At 50.3% G+C, this 19,146-nt stretch overlaps 2 protein-coding genes across 5 annotated transcripts in view; one reads left to right on the top strand and one right to left on the bottom strand.

Moving 5' to 3' along the window:
- Positions 1-4,727: 4,727 nt before the first annotated feature.
- Positions 4,728-13,980, bottom strand: ZNHIT1 (zinc finger HIT-type containing 1). Of its 2 annotated transcripts, none has more exons than XM_082195874.1 (5): positions 13,822-13,980; positions 10,200-10,370; positions 7,850-7,968; positions 6,083-6,252; positions 4,728-4,963 (listed from the first exon to the last, which is right to left on the bottom strand). In XM_082195874.1, exons 1-5 carry the CDS (start codon positions 13,841-13,843, stop codon positions 4,942-4,944), a joined length of 504 nt encoding a protein of 167 aa, XP_082052000.1. In that variant the 5' UTR covers positions 13,844-13,980; the 3' UTR covers positions 4,728-4,941. The 2 variants fall into 2 exon arrangements, with proteins under 2 accessions (XP_082052000.1, XP_082052001.1); XM_082195875.1 differs by having other exon boundaries at positions 7,889-7,968; positions 13,822-13,979.
- A 593-nt stretch (positions 13,981-14,573) lies between these two features.
- PLOD3 (procollagen-lysine,2-oxoglutarate 5-dioxygenase 3) overlaps positions 14,574-19,146 on the top strand; it is a 38,583-nt gene continuing 34,010 nt past the window's right edge. For 2 of the 3 annotated variants that reach the window (XM_082195798.1, XM_082195797.1), the window contains exon 1: positions 14,574-14,971. In XM_082195798.1, coding sequence (XP_082051924.1) covers positions 14,866-14,971 — 106 coding nt within the window. In that variant the 5' untranslated portion in view covers positions 14,574-14,865. The remainder of the gene's footprint in view (positions 14,972-19,146) is intronic. The other variant, XM_082195799.1, reaches the window with a different exon arrangement.

The raw sequence follows: 19,146 nt of genomic DNA, 5'->3' as shown, positions 1-19,146 counted from the left end.
CCTCAACCTGCTCTAGTGATTGAAGTGTCGCTAGAGCTGCAAAATGGACACCCCCTAAAAATAAAGGCGCTGTTGGACTCAGGCAGCTCCTGCAATTTTATGAGCAAGGAGTTTGCTGCTGAACACCAGATACAGACGATCCCTTTAAGCAACCCCCTTCAGGTGACCACGATCGATGGCAGGGAACTGTTGGGAGGAGGAGTCAGCTTGCAGACCGTCCCAATGATAATGAGGGTGGCAAGGCACACAGAACTGATAGCGTTTAATGTGGCCACCTTGGGAGGCGCTCCCATTATTTTGGGAATGAGCTGGCTAGCCCTACATGATCCGCTGGTGGGCTGGCATCAAAGAGTGGTTTCCTTCGGTTCAGCACATTGCTTAGAACACTGCAAGGGGGAAAAGGGTTCAGCAGGGGCCCAAGCCACCCTAGCAGGGACTGAAGTAATGGAGAAGGTGAAGGTGCCACCACAGTATGCAGATCTCAGCGACGTGTTCAGCGAGAAGGAAGCTGACCAACTACCCCCGCATAGGCCCTTTGATTGCCAGATCAATTTACTCCCTGGAGCACAGCTTCCTGTAGGCAAGTTGTATGCCATGTCAGACAGGGAAATGCAGGAGTTGCGAGAGTTCATTGACAAGAACCTGAAGAGAGGCTTCATCAGAGAGTCCAAGGCAGCGGGGGGTAGCCCAGTGTTTTTTGTGGATAAAAAGCACACGGACAAGCCGAGACTTGTATGTGATTTCAGGCGGTTAAATGCAGTGACAGAGCCGGCGGCTTTTCCTATGCCCAGGATTGATGATATTTTGACCAGGGTGCGGAAGGGAAAGATTTTTACAAAGCTGGACCTAAGGGGGGCGTACAACCTGATACGTATAAGGAAAGGGGATGAATGGAAAGCCACCATGTTCACCCCTTTGGGGGCATTTGAATACCTCGTGATGCCTTTTGGATTACAAGCAGGCTCCGCGTGTTTTCAATCGTTCATGAACCACGTACTGGGGCCTTTGCTCTACAAGAATTGCGTGGCCTTCCTAGATGATGTGTTGGTGTATTCGGAGAATGAGGAGCAACATGTGAGAGACGTCAGAGAAGTGTTGAGCAGGCTGCAAGCCAACAGGCTGTGGGTGAAACTGGAGAAGTGTCAGTTTCATACCAAGGAGGTGGAATTCCTGGGGTACCGCCTGTCAGACAAGGGGTTGGCCATGGATCCCGGCAAGGTTCAAGCAGTGCTGGAATGGAAAACACCCAAAACCAAGAAGGATGTGCAGAGGTTCCTAGGGTTTGGAAACTTTTATCGTAAGTTCATCCGAAACTTCGCCCACCTGACGGCACCCATCATGGACTGTCTCAGCAGTAAAAAGAAGTTTGTTTGGACGGCGGAGGCGGAGCGAGCGTTTGAGGAACTGAAAAGGGCCTTCGCCTCTGAAGAACAACTTCTGCATGTGGATTTACAAAAAAAGATGAGGGTCGAAACAGACGCATCTGACAGAGCCATAGGGGCGGTGCTTCTTCTGCAGCCGGGGAAGGAGGAGTCAGAGTGGCGACCGTGTGCCTTCTTTTCGCGAAAGCTGAACAAATCCGAGAGGAACTACACGGTGTACGACCGGGAACTTCTTGCTATTCATGAGGCTTTCCGGAGATGGAGGCACCTGCTAATTGGGGCACAACATAAGGTGCAAGTGTGCACGGACCATAAGAATCTAGAGTATTGGAGAACTGCGCGAGTGCTCAACCAACGGCAGTTGAGATGGGCCCAGGAGTTCTCCAAATTTAACTTTGAGATTTGTTACGTGCCAGGCCCAGAGAACGTTAGGGCGGACGCTCTCTCACGCAAACCTGAATATTTGGAGGGGGAGGGAGCACCCGAAGAGACCCATGTCATTCCAGAGGACCGCTGGGTGTGTGGGGCGGCATTGGTGGGGCAAAGGGAACTGGTAGAGGGAACGGTGCAGGATGAATACGCCCAGGACAAACTCAGGGGTATCAGGAGGGAGGGAGACAAACCCGGGGGTTTTGAGGAGAGAAACGGGGCGTTGTACTACAAGGGAGCGTTATATATACCTGAAGGGGAATTGAGGGAAAAGGTACTCAAGCAACTGCACGATAGCCCCACAGCAGGGCATTTTGGGCAACACAAAACCATGTGGCTGGTTACCAGGGAATTCTGGTGGCCCAAGGTCAGGGAAGATGTGCGGGAGTATGTGAGAGGGTGTGACCAATGCCAACGAGCCAAGGGGGAGAGGCGGGCACCGGCAGGTTTATTAGAACCACTACCCACGCCTGAAAGACCATGGGAAGCAGTGGCAATAGATTTCATGACTGATCTGCCAAGGTCCAGAGGGAAAACAGCCATCATGGTTGTGGTAGACCTGTTAACCAAGATGGCCCACTTTATAGCCTGCTCACATGCGGTCACAGCAGAAGAAACCGCTAAATTGTTTGTAGAAAATGTGTTTAGGTTGCATGGCGCCCCCTTGAGGGTGGTTTCTGACCGAGGGAAACAATTTACTTCCAGGTTCTGGAGGAAGCTCATGAGCTTACTGCATGTAGAGGTTAATTTCTCAACTGCCCGTCATCCAGAAACCAACGGGCAGGCGGAAAGAGCTAATGGTGTCCTCCAGCAATATTTGAGGTGTTATGTGAATGACAGAGAGAATGATTGGGTGGAGAGGCTGGCGTTGGCAGAATTTGCCTACAACAATGCAGAGAACGTGTCCACGGGGATGAGCCCCTTTTTGGCTAATCACGGGTGCCATCCCCGAGCCTTCCCAGGGGGGGAAGGGGAGAACTGGAGCGTTCCAGCTGCAGAACAGTTCGTTGAAGAAATGGAAGCGATCCATCGCCAGCTCCAACTTAACTTAAATAGGGCTAAGGAGGAATATAAGAGGCAGGCAGACAAAAACAGAAGGGAAGGTGAAAGCCTTAGGGTGGGGGACCAGGTGTGGCTGTCCACCCAAGGGTTACCATTCAAAGGGGGTTGTAAGAAGTTAAGACCCAAAAGGCTGGGCCCATTTGAAGTCACGCAGCAGGTCAACCCAGTGGCTTTCAGACTCCGGTTACCGAACCACATGAAGCTGCACCCAGTGTTCCACAGGTCGTTGCTGTCACCGTATAAAGGGGACAGAGAAGGGAGGGTCAATAGGGGACCAGCTATGGAGGAAAAGGAACACAGCTACCATGTAGCGGAGATTCTCGATTCCAGGTGGAAGGGAGATCAAGTAGAGTATTTGGTAATGTGGGAAGGGGAGCCGGAGTCGGAAAACACCTGGGTCATGGCAGAGGATGTAGATGACGAGGTTTTGATAGAAACTTTTCATCAGAGATTCCCTAGTAAACCTCAGCCAGTGGCGAGGTTCCGGAGGGAATACTTCGCCACCACCGACGAAGAAGAAGAGTTGGAGGGGTTCTCTGATTCCGAGGCGGAGGAGGATTCAGCGAGCCGGAACGAAGACCGATGGAGGGAAATGTTCGAGACGTCTGAAGATGAAGAGGATTCTTTTCGGGGTTTTAGCTCCTCACCGCCCAGAGGAGAGAGTAGGGGCGGGGGGGAAGGGGGCCCTGGAGGGGAGGTGGATGTCAGGGAACTGACATCAGAGGAAAGGGAGGTGGTAGGGCTCCCAGAGGCTGGGAGGGAGTCAGCAGCTAAAGCAGGGACCAGCAGGGGGAGCGAGGGGTCTCTGGAGGAGGATCTCAGGAATGCTGAGAGAGACGCAGCAGCCAAGGCAGGAACTAGCAGGGGAGAAGGAGGGGTGAGAGACACGTCCAGCGAAAACAGCGGGGAGGTGTCAGAAGCAACCATAGGGAGACCCATGCTTCGCCGGAAGCTGCCACGTCGTGAGTCCAGGAGACGCGTTTCCGTTAAGGAGCTTCTTTGCTGGAAGCGCTTCCGCAGGCAGCCACTGTCAGACTCTACTAGTGACTAGAGCAGACATGTCTGAGGAGCTCTGTCACACACAGAGGTTTGTGGAGCCGCACAAACTCTGAGGGAGCACAATTTTAAGCACAAGCAGCTAATCATCCCATCATAGTATGTAACCCGAGCAGTACCTATTTATCTACTTGCACTTTGACGTGCTTTCAAACTGCTAGGTGGGCAGGAGCTGGGACCGAGCAACGGGAGCTCACCTCGTCGCAGGGATTCGAACCGCCGACCTTCTGATCAGCAAGTCCTAGGCTCAGTGGTTTAACCCACAGCGCCACTCGCATCCCTGGGTATAGAGCAGTATATAAATTCAATAAATGAATGAAATGAATGAATTGCCTCCAGCAATACAGCTATTGAGATTAGTAGCCACGATCGCCTTATTGAAGTTGTCTAATCCTTTTTTAAAGCCTTCCAAATTTGTGGCCATTGCTACTGCTTGGGGGAGGGGCTTTCGTGGTAGTTTCATTATGAACTGCGTGAAAAAAGCACTTTCTTTTGTCTGTCATGAATCTTTCCAACATTCAGGTTCGCTGTCGCAATCACTGGCTGTACACCCATTGAATGTAATGTGTGAACAGCTCTCTGGCGACGAGCAGAACCAGACAAAGCTGCAGCACGTCTGTTGATGATTTTTAAAAATGCTTCATAGACCGAGACCCATTACCCAGCATTTCATATGTTGTGAGCCACCTTGTTGCGTTTTGTGAAAGAGCGGATTGGAAATTTCCAAGTACAAATATATAAATCTGCCAGACAAATAGTCCCAGGTGACTTAAAAGAAGAGATCCAAGCCCCAAGGGCTACAGCACAGATACTTTTTAATTACTCAAAACGCTAGCGACAGATGATGGCGCAAGGCAAAGCGGCCTTCCTCTCCGCCTCTGAGAAAACTGGTTTCCTGTCCTTCAGCCTCAAAACGAGGAACAGCTGCAGGCCCAACCCATCCGAAGGAAACAGGTACACCACACAAATGCTCCTTCCACAGGCAGCACACGGCAGTTCCTCAGAACACATCTCAGACGGTCCACTTCAGACACCTTCAGGAGAGAGAGAGCAGGAGTTTCAGAAGAAAGCTTAACAAGGCATTTTCAGCTCTCTTTAACGGCTGTTTATTGCTATATTGGTCTTTTATGAATCTCTTTGTGAGATCACCTGAAAAGCTGTATAAAACCCACTTAATTCTTTTTAAAAAACCACAACAACTACAGACATAGGCAAACTCGGCCCTCCAGATGTTTTGGGACTACAACTCCCATCATCCCTGACCACTAGTCCTGTTAGCTAGGGGTTTGCCAATGCCTGAAGTAGGGGCTCTGCCCCTGCTCACCTACTTTGCATCCTGCCCCCATTAACTTCTGGCACTGTTTAAACCATGGGTAGGCAAACTAAGGCCCGGGGGCCGGATCCAGCCCAAACGCCTTCTTAATCCAGCCTGCGGATGATCTGGGAATCAGCGTGTTTTTACATGAGTAGAATGTGTGCTTTTATTTAAAATGCATCTCTGGGTTATTTGTGGGGCATAGGAATTTGTTCCCCCCCCCCCAAAAAAAATATAGTCCGGCCCCCCACAAGGTCTGAGGGACAGTGGACCAGCCCCCTGCTGAAAGTTTGCTGACCCCTGGTTTAAACCATCACTTTCCCCTCTCCATGTTCCTCCTGTCTTGCTCCCATGTCATGGCCGCTGCAGTTGTGCAACCTGCCTTTACTTGCGCTCCCCTGCCCCACTATGCAAAACCAGGATTGTGAGGAGGCACTGCAAATCCTCCAATGGGGAATGAGTGACAACATCCTTACATTTCCATTGTAAAGAGAGAAAGCTTCAGGCTCTGAGTACTACACAATGACATTCCTACGTTTCTACTAAATACTGTAGCGAGAAAATGGCAGGCTACGAATACTGCTAAACAACCAATCTGGTGCACACCAGATGTTGCTGGACTACAAATCCCATCATCCTTGGCCACTGGCCAGGGGCTGATGTGAGTTGGAGGACAACAGCACCCCAGGGCACTACATTAGCTACTTGCTGTCCTAACAGTTCTGTGTTATTATTCTTTCAAAACCCCCTTGGTAGTTGCGGTTTTGGATCAGGAAACGGAACAGCAGCCCATGCTGGTGGCGACCAGGGCGAGCTGCTGTTTGCAAGCCTGTCTCACCGAGTTTCCTGGTGCGTCCCCAGACACTTGACGCAGCAGTACCGGGTTCCGCACGATACACACGTGTAGTTCGACGGGAAGCCGCAGACGGTGCAGAAGTGGCGCTGGGGCAGGTTGGAAGGGGGCGCACACGCTGTCAGGTAGTTGGGTCCTTCGCTCACGTTCAGGTTCTGTTGGGGAGCCCAGAAGGGAGAAAAAGATATGAACTCGCCTATGAACTCAAGCCTCACGCCATGCATTGTATAGGGAAGAATCAAACCATCTGATGCACATGGAAGAGGGCTCTCCGAAGGAGCGCTGGGAGTGCGGCTTCAAAGTGCGGCCAGTGTGGCGTAAGCGTTGGGCTAAGACCTGGGTTCAAATCCTCCACTCAGCCATAGAGCTCACTGGGCAACCTTGGGCCAGTCGCTCGCTCTCATCCTAGCCTACCACACAGAGTTGTCGCGGGATTAAACAGGGCGGGGGGAACTGTGTGTGACACTCCTTGGAGAAGGAAGCGCAAAGCAAATGCCCTAACAGCTTACAGAAAAGAGGCTCATCACCTACCAACACTGAGGTGCCAGGTGATTGACAGGCGAGCAGCCCTGCCTCCCTGTCCAATTTGGCCTGTGAAGGGTAGGGCAGATAATGATCTGGCCTGCATAATAAGGGACACACCTCTCCCAGGAAATGCATCCTTGAAGTATAGAATGATACTGTTCAAAGTTCTGCCTGTGCAATCGCTTTCCCCCTCAGTCAACAGTCTATGCCCATGGAGCTGACTCAGTCCCCACTGGCCTGCGTCTGGTTTTTGGGGCGTGATATATTGTATATATGATATATATTGGGGGGTGGTGTAGTGGTTAAGAGCGGTAGTCTCGTAATCTGGGGAACCGGGTTCGCGTCTCCGCTCCTCCACATGCAGCTGCTGGGTGACCTTGGGCCAGTAACACTTCTTTGAAGTCTCTCAGCCCCACTCACCTCACAGAGTGTTTGTTGTGGGGGAGGAAGGGAAAGGAGAATGTTAGCCGCTTTGAGACTCCTTAAAGGGAGTGAAAGACGGGATATCAAATCCAAACTCTTCTTCTTCTTCTTCAGTTTTTATTTGGGGTGTATGGAAAGGTGCCCAATCCAAGCTAAAGGCAAAAACTTAATTCCTCCGCTTAGTTGTATAGACAGTTATCCTTTCCATCTCTGGGAGGAGTGGTCCCCTCCTCGCTACATCCCTCTAGGCCCGTGGCAGCCAAAATGGTTCCTGTCCAGATTCTGTTGGGACTACAACTCCCATCATCCCTGACCACTGCTCACAGCATCTGGGGCTGATGGGAGTTGTAGTCCAAAACACTCTGGAGAGCCCCACATTCATTGCCCCCTGCTCTCGGTCTAAGAACAGGAACGTTTGGAGCTTGCCTGGAACCTTGAGCATATCTCCACTTCGAATCTCAACCCTGCAATAAACGTGACCCCCCCCCCAATTCAATCCGCAACATTTATTACATGCCTATCGCTCTTGTAAGGATCATTTGCGGCGTTATGGCCAGTGAGCTTTCTGACTAAATCGTCTCCACACACAGCACAGCCTCCAGGCCGCAAATCCAACGACATGTATATATTTCGCGCAAAACTAACAAAGCACTTTTATGCTTGCAATGGCTTGGCTATAATGTCTGCCTTTGTTCAGACATTTATATTTAAACAGAGCTATTAAATCCAGGGTGGGGTGGGAAATAAGACCATAAGGAAGGAGTACATAAGCGAAGCAACTGTTAAAGAATATTTATGCCTCACCCACGTCCCACAAAGGGGAGAGGGAGGGCGTAGAGGCACCTGTTCTTCCAGCAAGGCTTGGAAGTTCTTGCGGAAACGCAGCTTGAAATGGTCCCCCCGCGTTTTCTTCTTCTTCTTCCCTGTAAAAACAAAACCCAGGGAATGCAAAGTATGATTTTATCTGGATTCGACAGTATTCCTTGTTGCTGACCGCTCTGCCGTGCTTCCACGTTCTTATTATTCATGCTCTTGTTACGATCTCTCTTCAATAATCATTTCTCTGCTCTGCATCCGTTTCTTTCTTTTTCAGACTGAGGGCCATATGACGTCAAACAGGCAAGCCCCTGTTGGTTTCTGCATCTCTCAAACATTTGCATTGTTATATCCAATAAAATAAAATAATTAAAACGTAGGGGGATAAATGTTACTATCTACACTCCCAGGGCCAATAACAATCCATTATTTTCAGGGACTGTTAAAGGGAAGTCTTCTTTCTGCACAAAACTGCTCCATTTTGGGGAAGTTTTGCTCTTCTCTTGCTTTCTAAGAAGTTTTGCTCATAGGTTTTTCCCTGCTTTTGCACACACTCTACGAACCTGCTCTTCACGCCTAGCTGACCACATTCACAGAACTTGATTATTACATTGTCTCATGCTATGATCAATCATTAAGTAACAGACATCCCAAGCTCATGGAAAACAAACTGTACCTGCTCTCCATGCCTAGCTGACCGCATATACAGAACCCGATTGTTATATTGTTTGTGCCAATTAATCCCTAGTTACAATTCAATTAGGAGGCTTCATGCCTGTCTAGTTCTAGCTCCGATTCTCAGCCTTCTCTCCATCAATGATAAATGATCACATGTAATCCCCACCTTTCAGATGTAATTCCCGCCTTAGTACTTATGTTAACCAATTACAAGTTTCTGTGTGTATGTATCAACCAATCAGCCACAGGCCCACCTGTGGCAATGCTTGCAATATTCAATAAAATAGGCTCTCAGGGTCCGCCCTGACAGACGCCTAGCTACACCTGCCTCTCTCGTCTCCCGTGATTTTTCATTTCTACAGACTGTGAACGAAATGACCCATTAGCATTTTGAAATTAAAAAAAGCTTTAGCTGCTGTCTATAATAAATTTAACAGTGGTGCCCCGCAAGACAAATGCCTCGCAAGACGGAAAACTCGCTAGATGAAAGAGTTTTCCGTTTTGGAGGTGCTTCGCAAAACGAATTTCCTATGGGCTTGCTTCGCAAGACGACAATGTCTTGTGAGTTCCTGCTGGTTTCCCCCCCTCCCCCCTTTTTCTAAGCCGCTAAGCCGCTTATCAGCTGATCCGATCAGCAGATAAGCCGCTAAAAGCCGCTAATAGTGCTAATCCGTCAATGGGCTTGCTTCACAAGACGAAAAAAACGCTAGACGAAGAGAATCACAGAACGGATTCTTTTCGTCTTGCGAGGCACCACTGTACTGAGGAAAAATATATAAAAATTTATTATTTGTACAGTGTGATGGAACAGTGTTAGGTATATCTATATTTGGGGTGTTCCGTTAGTGCTGTAATACGAATACCTGTGGGGGTTTTTTGAGGTGCTGTTGGACGCCAAATCCCATCAGCCCCACCCAGCATGGCCAACAGTCAAGAATGATGGGAGCTGGAGTCCAGCAATTTCTAAAGAGCTACAGGCCTCCCGCCCCTGAGCTAACACATCCATCATGGTGGAACCATATCAGTGGGGCTTCTGCCAAATCCTAAAGCCCCTCAGCTAGTGGATCTTGAGTGCAGGATCGCACCTTTGTCTCCCACCATTTCCCATTTTCTTGACATCATATCTGCTCAACTCCATCCAGCTTGGCCAACCCTCAAAGGTGAATTTGTGACCTTCCCAAGAAGGAGGAATGGCTTTTAAAAGTAATGGACTATGTGGAAAAGGCAAAGCTGACGGCAAGATTAAAAGATCGAAATGATGAACTGTTTACAGAAGAATGGAGGCCTTTTTTACTAATTGAAAAAGTACTATAGTGAAATGAAATCACGGGCAGGATTTGAGATAGGAGCAGCGGAAAGAAAATGATAAAGTAATTGTATTAGAGGGATTTATATAACAGATAAAAGTCCGATATATAATGCAGTAGAAAAGAGTTTGAATGAAAACACTGTAGAGGTAGGGATGGGAAGCCACTGTATGAAACAATGTAACTATTAGATGTAAAAATTCAGAAATTCAATAAAAAGTTATATTACAAAAAGAGAGAGGAATTTGTGACCCACCTCCAGCAGCAAAGGGGTGCAAGTTAACAGAGTGAGCGCCAAGAGGAAAGGAAGACGGCAGAAGTCAACAGATGCAACCCAACGAACGAGCCCTCACCTGTTTCAGCGTCGTCATCAAACTGGGGCAAGCGCTTCACAAGCTGGGGCATGTTGGCATGAGGGTCATCCTGGAAGTTGTCATTCTCAAGCGCCTCCAACTGGCGGTTCAGGCGCCGCTGTCGGGTGGCCCGGTCTAAGATGCGCCTCTGGCTGGGGTCCTGAGACCGTGCTGAGAGAGAAAAAGAGAGAGGGCTGTGTCTGATGCCAGTAGTGGTTAAGAGCGGTAGTCTCGTAATCTGGTGAACCGGGTTCGCGTCTCCGCTCCTCCACCTGCAGCTGCTGGGTGACCTTGGGCCAGTCACACTTCTCTGAAGTCTCTCAGCCCCACTCACCTCACAGAGTGTTTGTTGTGGGGGAGGAAGGGAAAGGAGATTGTTAGCCGCTTTGAGACTCCTTCGGGTAGTGATAAAGCGGGATATCAAATCCATCCAATCCAAGCAACCCACAGTCTGCCAGGGGAGACACCCCTTGGGCCTTCCGCAATGCCCCTGAACATTTGAATTGCCTCCACTGAAGCTCAGGTGGCTTTGTGCTCAGGATAGCTTGGTGGCAAGGACTGCCTTCCACCAGCTTCAGCTGGTGGCCCAGCTATGCCCCCTAAATGGACAGGGATAGCCTAACTACTGTTGTCTATGCCCTGGTGCTTTCATTCATTGGTTAAAACCACTGAAAGGTGAGAGCAGACTAGTCTCTCCCCAAAACAAAGGAGCAGAATAGTGCCTGCACACATGGCCTCGTATCTGACGTTCTACAAATGCTGAAATTTTTTACTCTTTCTTGGAAAAAGAAAGCTGGGAATCTGGAGATTATCTTTCACTTGGGGTGGGGGAGGAACTGCCTCATTGCCCCCTACCATCAGAAAGCACCCTTGAGGTCTAACAGACACATTACTTTATTCCGCTCCCCCCCCCCCGTGACCGCACTACCACATACATTTAGCTCAAGAATATGTTCTACTAATGCAGTGTTTCCCAACCTTTTTTGGGCAAAGGCACACTTGTTTCATGAAAAAAATCTCGAGGCACACCACCATTACAGCCCCGTGACGTCAGCGCGCAGCGTCACGCCGGGAGGGACATGAATTGCTAGCAAATTACATAATCACCTCCTTGAGGGCTGGCTCATCTTCTCCGAAGGCAGAACCCCATTAATTAACAGCACAGACTCACACCATAGCCAAGACGAGGGGGGAAAACCTCAGTCATGCACAGTCATGCACATGTGGGGGCTAAATGAGGACGAAGACTGGGCAGAGAGCAGGGTTCAAATCACCCCACCTGGCCAGGACAATCCCTGGGTGCTCCCTTGGGCCACTCGCCTGACCCACCTCGCAGGGCTGTTGTTGCGAGGATAACACGGGGAGAACCACGCGCGCCCCCGGGAGCTCCTTGGAGGAGAAAGCAGGTGATGAATGCAATGCACGAAATATTTGAGAGGCGACCAGGTTTTGCAGGTGAGGGGCCCCCGCCAGCCTCCGCTTCCAACACCCGGCGCAACGACGCCGAAGTTTCCCGCCGGGCTCAGCTCGGGGAGCAGCGCTGCTCCCCCCCGGCTCCCCTTCGCCCTCCCGACTCTCTCTGCCGCCCACTGGGGACCCCCCCTCACCTGCCAAGTCCAGAGCGCTGGTGGAAGTTGCATGCATGCATGCAGGGCGCCGCGTTGCCATTGCATTGCACTGCACTCCATGCAACGCCTGCACGCATGCATTGCCTTGCACGCCCGCCAAGGGGTCTCCCCGCGGTCCGATGCGTCCCCTCCGGCGCGGATGCAGCATTGCAAAAATAAAAAAACCCCCGACGCAGCCCTACCTGGGGGGCAGCCTCCGCCGCTCCGCCTCCGCGGGGATCCCCGGGCTCCATCCTGCCGCCCAATCTCCGCGGGGGCGCAGGCAGGCTGCGCGGGGTCTGTGCAGAAGAGCCCCTGCCCGCCCGGCCGCCGCCGCGCTCATTCCATGGCCGGGAGAAGAGCGCTTCAAACAAAACGCCCGGCCCGCCAGGCCACGCTGGGAAACGTAGTTCGCGCACCCTGCGCAGGCGCGGAGCCCAAGGGCGAGGGGACTACGGATCCCGGCAGCCCCCACGCCTGGGACGGAGGAGGAGAGGCCGGGTGCAGGGATGGAGGGACGGGTGGGCGAGCGAGTGAGTGAGTGGCAGCCGCCAAGCCTTGGCCAAGAGCCAGGAAGGGCCTCCCCGGAGGAGGAGGAGGAAGAGGAGGGAGGCGCAGAGCGGGAGGGAGGGAGGGAACCCCAGGGGTCATCTAGTGACGGCGCCCCAATCAAAAATTTGACTTTTTAAAAAAAATCTTTCGATTTTTTTAATTTTTCCCGCGGCACACCAGGCAACATCTCGCGGCACACTAGTGTGCCGCGGAACAGTGGTTGGGAAACACTGTACTAATGCACCATCCTGTGGCAGGAACAAGTAGCTGCTATGCACAGGAGGAATTTGTATTGCATTTTTGTATTTGATTTTTATCTGCAATTTTTTGGTTGTTCACAAGAACATTTTTTTTCTGTTTAAGCATGCTGCTCTAAATGTGAATCATTATTGCGTTGGATTTTCATCTGTAATGTTTTAATTAGGTGTTTTGAAAGGTTCTGCTCTTTTGTTTTAAGATGGCTAAGATTTGTTTATTTGTTTAGAAAAATAAAACGGTATAAAAAATTATTACAAAGAATAAATCCTCTCCTACAGATTCAGTTTTTAAGAGGCAGCCTGGTGCCAGCTTCTTCCGAATAGGAAACACTGTCCCTTCATTTCCAGATTGTTGAGAGAGGCTGACATCCATCAGTGGCAAGTCAATAGGCACTTTGTTCAAGCTCAGATACCCTCCCATGGGGTAAGCTCACGTACTTCCATCATGCCTGACCCCTGACCATGCTGGCTGTGGCTGATGGGAGCTGGAGTTCAGCTACTTCTGAAGAGCATCCCCATTGGCTACCCATGAAAGGGATACTGTGTTTGTAGCAGGAATTGGGACCCCCCCAATTCTGCTGGACTCCAACTCCCATCAGCCCCAGCCAGCATAACCAATGGTCAAGCATGGTGGGAGCTGGAGTCCTACAACATCTGGAAGGCCACAGATTCCACACCAAGGTCCTTTCTCATTACCAGGTGCTAAACTAGTATCTGCATAAATTGCAGGTTTTCCCATTAAATGCTAATTGAAAATTAAGCCCGGGTCCATATCAAAAACTTCTAGGACCCACCTTGCTTCTGCGATTGCAAGTTGTTTCAAATATTGTGTTTTAATGGCTGCAGCCCACACTGGGACCTTCGAGCCAAGGGCAGAAATATGTTTAGGGCTATGATGAACACAGTGAAACCTCAACAAGAGCGTTCTTCTGAACATGTGCAGAGTTCCTGCGGAATAAACCCTCCACCAACGACGGTGCTGATAATAGTTCGGCAGGTGGGAAGCCGGATTATAACATTACTTTGGGGTTCCCAGAATATCCTTTGTTTTGCAAAGGGCTGCTCCTGATCACAGCTCAGCGCAATGCAAAACATGCATTCCTGGTTTCCCATTATTTTCTTGGCAACTGCTATTTAAATCGGAGAACACCGATCCCCCTTCGCGCCCAGCAGCCCCGCCGCCCTCCCATTCCCACTGCGAAGTACCTGAGATTTTCTTCTCCACCATCCTGCGAGCGAGCAAAGAGGCACAACCTCCCGCAGACACTCCTTCCACACACTTCCGGTATCGAACCGCTCTAGCTTCCCAACTCTGGTTCTCTTAACGCAGCAAGCATAGATAGGGCTTTTCAACCATAGAGAGCGGGGAAAAGATAGAGCGCGGCCGCATCCCGCTCAGGCAAGAGCTTTCGCTTTAATACCGGAAGTTTAGGCTGTATCTCCCCGGGCGGTGGAACAGCTCGCAAGCCGCCATGTTACCATCTGGGGGTTAGGGTTAAGGGGCGCAAATTACTTGCCTTGCCCCGGGTGCTGACAACCCACGCTACGCCACTGCTGGGCTCCCATCATTTTGAAGCACGCAAAGTGTGCATGGGGCGAAGGCTTTAATACCTTTAAAATCAACAGCACCCCCTGCTCTGGGCAGCCCACCCTTCCTCCCTGGACCCCCCCCCATCTCCCACCCACCCCGCGCGCAGGTTTATTTTCTTGGCAACGTGGCATTGGAGGAAGCGCAGGTCTCCCCCTCCTTCCTCCCCTTTCCAAACACTTTTCTCGACCAGATTTTCTACTACTTTCTCTCGCCGTCCCGAACTTTCCAGACTCCTGATTGGCCCGCAGAGGGGGGAGCCCCCGCGTCCCGATTGGCCGCCCCATACCCGAGCTGCCGCGCGATTGGATGGCGGCCTCTCTCTTTTTTCCCCGTGGGCTCCCATTGATGAAAATGACCAGGAAAGAGACGCGAAGGTTCTCGCGGGGCTATATACAATTTTCCCCCCTGGTTTTGTGGGTGGGCGCAGCGGGAATATCGGGGTCCCGCCGCCTCATTCCGCCCAAGGAAAGTGGAGGGGGGAGAAATGGGAAGAGGGTTTCCGATCTCCCCTTCCTCCTCCCCCTTCTTTTTCCCAGCTGCGGGGCTGCTGCGGGGAGGAGCCTGACGTCGGTCCGGCCCCGCCGATCGCGAGAGCTGAAAAAGCAGCAGCCCGAGCGGGGCCCGCAGTCTCTCGCCTCGGTTCCCGGGTCGCCTCCACCATGGAGCGGCAGAGATGCGTCTTTCTAAGCGCCGCCGCGATCCTAGCCACTCTGCTGATGGGCGCAGCCGCGACCAGCGAGGAAGATCAAGAGGCCGTCGATCCAGGTACGAGACGAGATCGGGGTGGGGTGGGGGGTTGTCAAGGGTCGGTAGCAGAATGACCTTTCCAGGGATCGGGTGTTTGCACGCCGGAATGAGGCAGAGGTTGCAGGGGGAGGTGCAAAAATGGGGGGGGGTGTCATATGCACACGAGGAGGCAGAAAGGCATTTTGGCAAATAACGAAAAAAAGAGGATCGACCTGGGAATTGCAAGCTTTGCGCCAGCGTCTTGCACAATTGCTGGCCTTTCTTTTCGCTTTCTGGGAGAAGCGGGAGGGACTATAATAATAATAATATTTTTTTTATTTATTTATACCACGTCCTTGCCGGTTCAGAAAACCGGGCTCAGGGCGGCTAACAACAAATTCAAAACACTTAATTGTAATACAACATAGAAGCAGCATAAAATACAGTATAAAACCATGAATAACAATAAAGTTCAAAGATCATTTTGGGGGAATTCCATCCAATAAGCATTAGATAGTCACCAGGGCTAGCTGGCTGAATTAGTTCTACTTGGGCCAGGGAGGAGGCCAGGGGAGAAATAGCTGTGGGGTCTCAGAGCGGGTAAGCAGCCAAGGTGGTGGTGGACTCCCAATTCCCATCAGTCCCGACCAGTGGACCTGGGATGATAAGGTCATTCCCAACATCTGGAGCGAGCGCATCACTTTCGGGTCTGAAAGCAAGGCAGCGACGGGAAATGTGTAGCCCAGGCATAGGCAAACTTGGCTCTCCAGATGTTTTGAGACTACAACTCCCATCATCCCTGACCACTGGTCCTGTTAGCTAGGGATGATGGGAGTTGTCCCAAAACATCCGGAGAGCTGAGTTTGCCGATGCCTGGTGTAGCCCTACAGATGGTGTTGGGCTCCCGACTCCCATCAGCCCCCAGGCAGTGTGAACCGGTGGTTGAGGATTGTGGGAGTTGTAGTTCAGTGACATTCTTGGCTGCAAATAACCATTTTTACATCCCGTTCCTTGTGATTGACCAAGTGAGCCAGGCAGAGGGAGAACAGAGGGAAATCAGAAAGGTGTGTGTGTATTTATAGAGAGAGAGAGCATTTGACATAGTCCATGTCATAGCGGAAGAAGGGAAATGTTACCGGGGCCATCTTTACAAAATGTGTGTGCAGACACACACATGGCACTAATATTATGCACTGATGTGTTTTGGTGTAACGGGGGAGCAGAGAGGAAAGGTTGTTACACGGGTCAGATGAGAAGCAATAATGGCCACCAACTTGGATGATTTCAAGAGAGGAATGGACAGCTAGGAATAAGGTGATCAGTGGCTGTGCCCTACTTCAGCTCAGGCAGCCTGGCACAGAACAGTCTTAAAAATACTTGTCTTCTGCCAGAGCAGCAGCAGCAGCCCTGCTGTTCATCGGCTTCTTATGCATAGGATTTCTCTCTAAGTGTTTGTCTTTTGCAACAGATCCCACTTCGTAGATCTCAAGAGTTCTGGTACAAAACAAAGTAGATCCCACCAGCCTGCAGTCCGCAACCCCTGATGCAGGTTTCCTTTTTTGCCAAGTCTTTTTATTATTTTTGCCAAGATCTGACAAGCGCCTTTGTAACTAATCAAAGAATGTATTGTTGAGAGAGTTTAGCGGTTTGTCCAGGTGGTGACTTGGCCTGTCTTGGTTCATTCTCCCTTTGTGAGCCTTCTTTTCCAGAGAATGCTGACCTACATAATCTCGCCATGGTTGGGTTGTGGGAGGTTTTGAGTCTATACCCCACACTGCTTCAGTATCCATGAATCCTCTGACATGCTGTTGTGGCTCTTCTGCAACATCGTACCCTCTACCCTTGGGACAGAAAAACAGTTCCTCCTGCTGCTCTTCTTCTTGGTTTGAGGGAGTGTCTTTTACTGCCTTTTGCTTGTGATGTGAAAGTTGCAGACTTGGCGACTTAACAAAATTTGCAAAATTGCAACTTAACTGCTTCCCAGAAATATTTCATGGTTGTTTTGCTGCTGCTGCTGCTGTTCTTGATTATGGTAATATTAGGACGGTAGTAGTCATAGCTTACTGTGCTGGATCACACTGAGGTTCATCTAAGTCCAGCATTCTTAGCGTAGCTAACTGGATGTTTCTATGTGTCCTCTAGGAAGTCCATCAGGGCGGGACTTCAGGGCTGAATTTCGAGGGCTCTTCACGAGAATGAAGACCCCCCAATTCCAGCAGGGCTGACTTACCGCGTTTTGAACTGAAAACTGGCATTGGCATCTAAAGAGCTCCCTTTCCACCCATAAGGCCATAAAGTCCAGAGTTTAAAATGACCTAACTGCATTGCTGAATTTACAAAGGTGGCAATTCTCTTGCTCCTGGCTTGTGTGACTCATTGTGGTCTGGCCCGCCTTGGTTCCCCTGTGGCTGAAATACTTGCCTTTTATTTATCTATTTATTTTTATTTATACCCTGCCCTCCCCGGGCTCAGGGCAGCTAACATCAGATAAAAAAACAATTGATTAAAATACAAATTTAAAAACAAGACTAAAATACTACTTAAAATGCAGCCTCATTTCAGTGGAAGCCCAGATCAAAGACTGTTTTGGGGGGGAGAAAAAATCAAATCTTCACCAAGGCCAACTATCCAGACTGGTCCTACGTGGGCCAGAAAAGCCAGGGAAGTCCCCAAATAGGGGTTCCATCACAAAAGGAAAAGGAAAGAGGCTAGTTCCAAGCCAAAGGCCAGGCAGAACAACTTTGTCTTACAGGCCCTGCAGAAAGAAATCAAATCCCGCAGGGCCCTGGTCTCATGAGGCAGAGCATTCCTCCAGGCCGGAGCCAGTGTTGAAAAAGCCCTGGCCCTGGTTGAGGCTAATCTGACTTCCTTAGGGCCCGGGACCTCTAGGGTGTTGCTATTTATGGACCTTAAGGTCCATAGATACATATCTTTATAGTTCCTTCAAACTTCTGAAGTCGAGAGCTGGCAACTGCTAAAGTGGGAATGGGGAAGCCAGTGGCCCACCAGATATTGCAGGACTCCCAACTCCCATCGTCTCCAGCCATTGGCTGCGCTGACTGGGGCTGATGGGAGCTGGAGTCCAAGGAGATGTAGAGGGTTGGTTCCCCATCCCTACTCTAAAGCAAAGTGAGCTCTTGGAAGTAATGCATTGGGACACCCTTTGAGCCCACCTCACACTTAACCTATTTTTAGGGTTGTGTGTTGTAAGCATGCGCTTGAAAACGCGAGGCACAAGCAACAAAACGGGGGGCACAAAAGAAACCTGCCAGCTTCTTGGCATCATTTTCGGAGTTTCAGCATGTTTAGCAGCTTTTTAGCTGGTGATTAATATTGTCTGCTGGGGCTGTTGCCTCTTGGAAAGGGTTTTGTGTATAGCAAGTTTTGTGCTTGAAAGCGGGGGCTCTTGCTGTTAGCAGTTTGGCTGGAGGTGCTTTATCGCCTGTGCATTTTTTATAAAAGCATTTGTATTTATGACATTGCATGCCTTGTTTTATCTGTGAGTTGCCCACAGGCTTTTTACGTCTGCAACACACTGCAACACAATCAATCAATAATAATTTTAAAATCATATGTGTCGAAGAGCCCAAATTGAATGTATTTCCTCTATAATATATGAGTAAGTTCTTGAGCAGGCTGTGGATTGGATAGCTCCTCAGAGTGAAACCATAGAGTTGTAGAGTTGAAAGAGACCCTGAGGATCATCTAGTCCAACCCCCTGCATTGCAAGACTATGCAGCTGTCCGATACGGGCATCAAACCTGCAACCTTGGCATTATCAGTACCATGCTCTAACCAACTGAGCTATCCAGGCTATAAATACAAGGATCGTCCGGGATTTGAACCTGGGACCTCTCGTACCCTAAACAAGAATCATACCTCTAGACCTCTCAACCTGTGGGTCCCCAGATGTTGTTGGACTACAACTCCCATCATCCCTGAGCTCTGGCCTTGCTAGCTAGGGGTGATGGGAGTTGTAGTTCAACATCTGGGGACCCACAGGTTGAGAAAGGCTGCTCTAGGCCAACAATCCAGCTGGAGAAGATCCATTTGAAATGAATGGACCCCATTTAATCCCCACAAAGACTCTGTCAGGTAAGTCAGGCTGAGAGGCAGGGTGCTTCATGGCCGAGTGGGAATTTGAACCCTGCTCTCCGAGGTCCTGTTCCAACACACTTACCAGCCGTTCTCAACCTGCGGTCCCCAGACATTCT

The sequence above is a fragment of the Podarcis vaucheri genome (assembly GCF_965113315.1).
Source record: "Podarcis vaucheri genome assembly, chromosome: 13".
NCBI lineage: Eukaryota > Metazoa > Chordata > Lepidosauria > Squamata > Lacertidae > Podarcis > Podarcis vaucheri.
The sequence above is the reverse complement of the archived record's forward strand: the minus strand, read 5'-3'. Positions and strand labels throughout refer to the sequence as shown.